General features: G+C 39.2%; 1 protein-coding gene across 2 annotated transcripts; it reads right to left on the bottom strand.

The window, feature by feature from the left end:
* Positions 1-354: 354 nt before the first annotated feature.
* LOC143366327 (very long chain fatty acid elongase 1) lies at positions 355-5,900 on the bottom strand. 2 transcript variants are annotated; one of them, XM_076807342.1, is made up of 4 exons: positions 5,695-5,900; positions 3,375-3,646; positions 2,701-3,003; positions 355-2,375 (listed from the first exon to the last, which is right to left on the bottom strand). In XM_076807342.1, exons 1-4 carry the CDS (start codon positions 5,735-5,737, stop codon positions 2,211-2,213), a joined length of 783 nt encoding a protein of 260 aa, XP_076663457.1. In that variant the 5' UTR covers positions 5,738-5,900; the 3' UTR covers positions 355-2,210. The 2 variants fall into 2 exon arrangements, with proteins under 2 accessions (XP_076663457.1, XP_076663456.1); XM_076807341.1 differs by lacking the exon at positions 5,695-5,900 and adding an exon at positions 3,930-4,861.
* Between the last annotated feature and the right edge of the window lie 889 nt (positions 5,901-6,789).

The raw sequence follows: 6,789 nt of genomic DNA, 5'->3' as shown, positions 1-6,789 counted from the left end.
TCCGGCAAGCGTATTAAACGGTCGCTTTTCCGCGAGGGACCAAAATTAGGATTCTCCCTGTCTAATGGCATATGAAAGGAAATGGTACAGGATCAAGGACGTTTTCTACTTGGTAATTGTCGATAGATCGATGCCAATAACGCTTTGGTACCAGGGACGCTGTCGATATTTGGCTTAATGAATTTGAAGTAGTTTTAGTTGTTCCCATCCTCTACTGTAATTTTTTATTCGTCTTAAACAAACTGGTATTCGAAATATACTGCACTTCCTCTATCATTTATAATGCTCTGGAACAGAATCTCTCGGACTTATTATACATGGGAACATGGGAGATACACTTTGAAACTCAATCTGTCGAATATACACACTGAAATTTAATCTTTTAAGGCTTCGCATGGAAACGCGATCTATTTCTGGGAGCCACGATTTATCTTTCCGTGGAAACCAAAGATCATAAATAGAATGATTCTCTGCCGTGTTAATTGGAAAAGGCGTATCTGGTGAAATCGTGATTTTGGGATAAATGACTTTTAGTATTTTGTGTTATGCCATCGGTATTTCATATAAATTTGATCAGGTTAAATATTAAATATGGATAAAATGGTATCTAAATATTTGTGACAAGACCGTAAAATATTTCATAAACTCCAAAGGGGATTTTAGTAGATACGCCCAAAATCAAGCATCGATTCAATTGCCAATCACTACTTCTAATTAACCCCATAGAGAATAATGACAACAATAACAGCATCGTTTATTAAATGTTGCTCCATGCTTGTTACAGCTCGGTCATTACGGATAGGAGCTACCAATATCAATAGTATCAAATATTGGTCGCCAAAATATTCTCTGTTGCCATATTTCCATAGCCATGGTTTACGTAATTTTATTTCCGTTTTTAATTTTCCTGATGTGTTTATTGAAATACGCTCTATAATTGGAATGCTTCAAAAAGTTTCAGTGAGCATATGATGTCTGTACCTGTGCGGAGCTTTCCCAACAATATTTCAGCCTTAAAATTAACTTATTAAAAACATTTATATCTGACAAGGTAATAAATAAAGGTAAAGTAACGCACTTCTGAGCTGAATCTTAATTAATTAGACCGAGCGCTTGGATTCATTTTTCATGAATCCCTTGAATACAGTTTCCTGCGATATCGAGATCTTTACCAACAAAGTTGAGGGGGATAGTCCAACGTAATTAATTCATTGAAAGCTCGACTTTGAAGTTTATCGGAAGCGAACCCGTTGGTCGAAATATAATATCGTTTGGGAAATTTCTTGAATCGTTACAAAGTCTGAAAATCGTTAAACTATCAGCAGCTATGTAGTCCAGGGAAACGGAAGCTTCTTGTCTAGCTTGCAACAAGGCTTCTTGTGCTTTCGTCGACTGAAAATCAGCTTGTTACAAATTACATCTTCGTCATAAACTACATTAATCTATGTTTCTGTGTTTCAGGTGAGTGTCGATTTGGCTTTCTTTCTGGCAGAGACACGACTACGTATGTAAGTGAAATTATTAGCGTTTTAAACATCATCCCTCATTTCTCTTCGCCATCACTTTTGTTTTCGTCATGCCAACGTGCTTTTTGTTATTTTAATCGGCGACGATAAGCCACAAGTTCGTGTGCATAAACGATCGCGTTGAAATGAGACGGCGTATTCGATTTTAATTCGTGTCAATAGCGGTGCACTTGAATATGTAGGCTTCATCCTATTGTTGCGATTTCTATGGTCTTGAATATGGTAATCTCACGCCGGTGTCGCATATCATTTGAATAAGGTTCTTTTCTGCGAATTGCGACGGTGTTCTCCGGATAGAACCGTCTTGGCTATGTACGTTTAATTGAAATTCAATCGAGACGCTTTGGGCGTATAAATACCGTAAGGAGTGTTCCAGAAATGGTTACCCTCTTCCAACGCCAAATAGGACACTGGTAAAGTCTCTTCCAAGTCAACGTTTAAAATGTTAAAAGCAACGCTGTTTATCTCGTGTGTATTCTATTAAGTTGAAGTCAACGATTACGCGCGAGCGTTCACTGGCATCCACATTCCCTGCAAAACTATTCGATGTAACTCGTCACGGTACGTTGATGGATACAAATGGGGTATAAGCTGTATGATTTTAGGGCATTGAAAAGTCCTGAAGTTTATCGGTCGCAAAAATCTTGGAGGGACGTTCTGTTTGTTGAGCATTCGAGCGTGAGTTCAGCTCCTCTTCTGGGCAAGCTTATATCTCGTCTGGTAAAAGTTATAAAATAGGTAGAAGTTGATGATTACATTGATTATCGATATCGTGGACGGCATCTTCGTCACTGGGCAGGATGGGAAGAACGCTTGTGCGTTTTGCACTATTATCAGGATAAATTGTACCTGTTGTGGCAGTGAAAGAAATGCGTAAACGAATCTAGTCTTTGAACTGGTGACAATAGGGAGAGTAACTCGAAGAAAGTCGAAAGAATTTGGGAGCATGCAATGGGGACCAATTAACGTGCGTTCCTCGGTTAACTCTGTTGACTAAAGTTCAAATTCTGTTCCGCAAATAAATGGAATGTAGCAAGTGATCGTCTTTTTTGACAGTCCACGAGATCTTTCAAATAATAGCAATTGTGAGTGATACATGCCCCTCAATTCGTCGACTCTCCTTCTTCTTAGTTCGCTCTGTATACGCTTCGTATTATAGTTTATCGCTGCTTACCATTTGCGTGATAGTTAGCACGGGTTTGAATGGTGCCATCAGTTTCTGCGCATTCTCGCCGAACGCGCTAAATAAATAATAAATGTACATGATCACGTGTACGCCGCAGTTTATCAGAAGGGTGAAAGATGCCATTGCCACGGGAACGTATTTCGTCATGATCCAAGCTATCATCAGTGTCGACAGGTGATGGTAGATGTGTAAAAACGATATTTGACTGTCCTTTTTCCTCAGCACGAATATCACCGTTTCGATCAGATCGATCATCTTCAGCATTGTCCCCAGCCACATTATGTAAGACAGCTATAAAAACGGACGAAATTAATAATGAATATTAATGAATGCTCCGATTGTATTCAGTTGTATGAACGCTGCTAGGTTTGCACAAAACGCATTGGAATTCGTGTTTAGCATTTGAATTTACTAACACTCTAATGATTGAATAATGGGTAGGTACCTAATGGATATGTAATACTGAAACTTGATCGAAACTCAAGCCTGATTAATTCCTTCGAGCATGGCAATTATTGCTATAAGCCAGTACAATGAATTTATTTATTGTCGGCTCGTGTTTAAAGTTTCGAGAATTAAAACAGCAAAAATCAACATTTTTTGCCACTTAATTAGGCAATCTTCTAATTACTTTGAGGAGTGTATCGTAATAATTTCTGTACCTTGTAGGGGCTAGGTCTGTAAGAATAATCCGGTAATTCGCAGAACATCGATATCTCCGTAAACCAGCCTACGCTGATGAATTGCTGCACTATGTACCCATTGGCGAGGATTTGAAAGACGTTGTAACATTTCACGAAGGTAATCAAGTTGTACGGCTTTCGATCCTTCATGTGCTCCGGTCCACTTTTCAAAACGAAGTACAGATACAAGAACATGATAAGTGGAATGAGAACGGGCGATCCAATGAACGGCAAGTTGTTTGTCCGTGGATCTGAAATCACGATTTGATTGATTAGAATCCCAATTCGGCTTTCACGTCCCCATTACATTTTCCATCGAGCTGGGGACTTTTATATTCCTCAGTCGTACGGAGAACTCTTTCCCACTTGTCGCGAGAGTGCCACCTTATTCTGAAGCAGAAGTTTAATCTAAAAGTCGTTGGGGATTGCATCTCCGGTGATTAATGGACTGTGATTGAACTACGATTACAGTAATTTTCATTAATCGTGCTTTACGTGGGAATAAGTGTCTCTGTACTCGTGGCAGCCACTCACCAGCATTCTGATTCCAGTAAAAATCGTAAACTTCCACGAAACTCATTTTCGATAGTACACAGAATTTAACCAGAGGACTTGGTCATCGGCGGCACAGGTATTACGCCTTTATGTTTATAACGAGTACCCGCTGCACAGAATGTTATACACATAGAAGCGTACTAAACCGAACCCGATTAATGTATTAACTTAAATGTTTCGTGACCGAGCCGAGCCGAACGTATTTATAAAGGCCGGGTGCGGTGTACGAGTCGAAAATTCGTGTCACGGCACCCGCCGTTAATATGTACATTAATTTAAAGTGAGGAAAGCATTTAAGAAGTCATGAGAGATCACGTTCCCATTGTCTGAAGGGATGTCTGACGTTACGCGAGGTGGACACGGTTACATTAAATATACTCTACGAATTTTATTTCCATGTACGATTAGGTACCCATTAACGACATACAATATTCATTATTTTGGCAATCAAATGTCAAATTTCCTACAGAAGCGATACTTTAGTCCAGGAAGTTATTGAAAGTCCTGTTAGCTGTTTACGCGTTTGGTCTTCCGGCCTGATTTTAAAACGCCTTGTTTATCAATGAACAGCTACTCAGAAACGTTATCTACCTTTACTATGTTCAATATTATATTGTAGAAGCGCAGTATGTGCAAGCGTGCTTTAATTTTATTGTACTACAATAATGAAACTTGTTTGGGATGAATTTTTACGAAGTAACATTCAAAGTCGTGAACTGAGGGATAAGATGTAAATCATATTTTTATAGGAGTGTGTTCAGTGGATTAAATAGATTCTCCAATGCGATTTCGAACGCGTGATTTGCATCGAATATACGGAAATACGTAACATCGTGGGAAACGACTAGATACATAAGAAGGTGACGGGCACTAACTTCTTCGTTTACGATTATTCTCATTATTATTGCGTTTCTTTTTGGAAAAGAAATTGTAGCATCGTTGTTTTTCACATTTTTGTCGTTTTGTAGAAATTAAAGCAAAGCCCAAGCAATTTAGAGTATACATAAATTATAGTGTGCGATGGATTGAAATATTTATTTTCATTTTCAACCAAAAACATTGGCACCGCAACTGGTCGGTCTCACCCGCATATCGGGGTTAGAGCGTCCGCCCACTACGGGTGAGACCGACGTTGAAAAATAAGAAAATGTGTAGCTTACGAAAAGTATAATACACGAAGAAGTTAATTGATATGTTATTTCTTCTTCGGTTTTCTACGTAAATCGCAAACATTCTTGTAGGTACTTGAAGCATCTAGTATCATGAAACCAACGGCTGCAACGCGCACATTTAATCCAATCGTCGCTTTTCGAGATTTCGAAATAGTTTTATCCGCATCCCACGCATTCGTTTTCTATACTTCTTCCTTGGTCGAGGAGATATAACCATATTCAGGATGGAAGACAGAAGGCTCACTGTCGAAAACCTGCCAGATTATTCAACAAAATTAATCCTCTTCACTAACTCCTGATGTGTCCTCGCTTTAGTTGACGGGAACCTAGAGGTCCACGAAAATGTAAAAAATCTGGATAACAATGATCCTGCTCGCCTGGAAGTAGTATAGAGTTGGGCATTATTCGAATAAATTCTCGAATAAATAAGTAAATAAAAAATGATTCGTTACTCTCGAATAACTTGACTTTCATTCGAATAATGCCCAAGTATGAAGTAGTACAGCAATAAGATAATTCAGACTTTCATCCGAGAAGTATCTATAACTGTTTATGTTAGGATATATAGTCACCACAAAAAGGATCCTTCGGATAAAAGTGTTTTTTCTTTCTCATGACGATTTGTGTAAACACACCAAAGTGTTTCCTAATACTTTCAACCAGCACTCATGGCGCTTGTCTTTCTCGCTGAACTTGATGTTTTCTTCATTATCACTTTTGCGCCAAAGTTGCTCCTTACTCTTTTGAAGTTCTTTCCCAACTAACTGACGTGCTCAAAATTCCAACGTTCAATTCGCATGCATATATTCAAACGAAGGTAATGTAAAGCTGCACGTGTATTTTGTGAACTTCGTCATTCTCAAGGAATTATGCACTTTCGGCGAGTATATTGTTCGACGCCGCATCAAACATTCATATCTACGTTATCGGTATCTGTAATTCTAAAGAAGCGGACTCTCTGACTCTGTAATTCTGCATAAAGCGGATATTTCGTAGGGGAGCAAACTTAGGTACGTTTATTTATTATTCTTTTTGTAAATACTTCAACATTTTAACCATAACGTTCACGGATTTAAAATGTAAATTCCAGGTTTGCGTTATGTGGCTTATCAATAACCACATCAACTCTTCTTATCGACCTGAGTGCGACTTGTATATAATATAAAATTTAACTTTCTACTTAGCGATGAATTCTTGGCTAAATTGGCCACTTCCACGGAAGTTGGTAGGAGCCACTAGGCAAAGAGTAGAACTCGGGCGAAGAAGTAATCGAGGAGTTACCATGAGGTTCAGTCTGCGCAGCTCCCAGAGGAACATATTAAGTATCGCTGATTGAAGTAGTTCGGTCGATGGAAGCTGTCACGGGGGAATCGATAGCGGTCCCAGCGTTTAGTTAGAAGTGTTCTTAAAACCGAAGAAAGCCTCGAACAGTAATGAAAAAAGTTCACCGTGTCCCGTTCACGACTTCGTATAATCAAGAATTAATGCGCCGCAAGCACCGATGCTCCCCGCGACTCCCATCTCCCTCTCCTCGCAAGAAGAATACAAACATTTTCCCCGGGTACCTCGTTATCCAGTAGAAGATTCCCCCGTATCACTTTCAAAGCCGCAAGATTCATCGCGAAGACAAACTTCACGGATCCCTGTACTGATCCATCGAATCTTAA

The sequence above is a fragment of the Andrena cerasifolii genome, chromosome 2 (genome assembly GCF_050908995.1).
Source record: "Andrena cerasifolii isolate SP2316 chromosome 2, iyAndCera1_principal, whole genome shotgun sequence".
NCBI classification, from domain to species: Eukaryota; Metazoa; Arthropoda; class Insecta; order Hymenoptera; family Andrenidae; genus Andrena; species Andrena cerasifolii.
The sequence above is the reverse complement of the archived record's forward strand: the minus strand, read 5'-3'. Positions and strand labels throughout refer to the sequence as shown.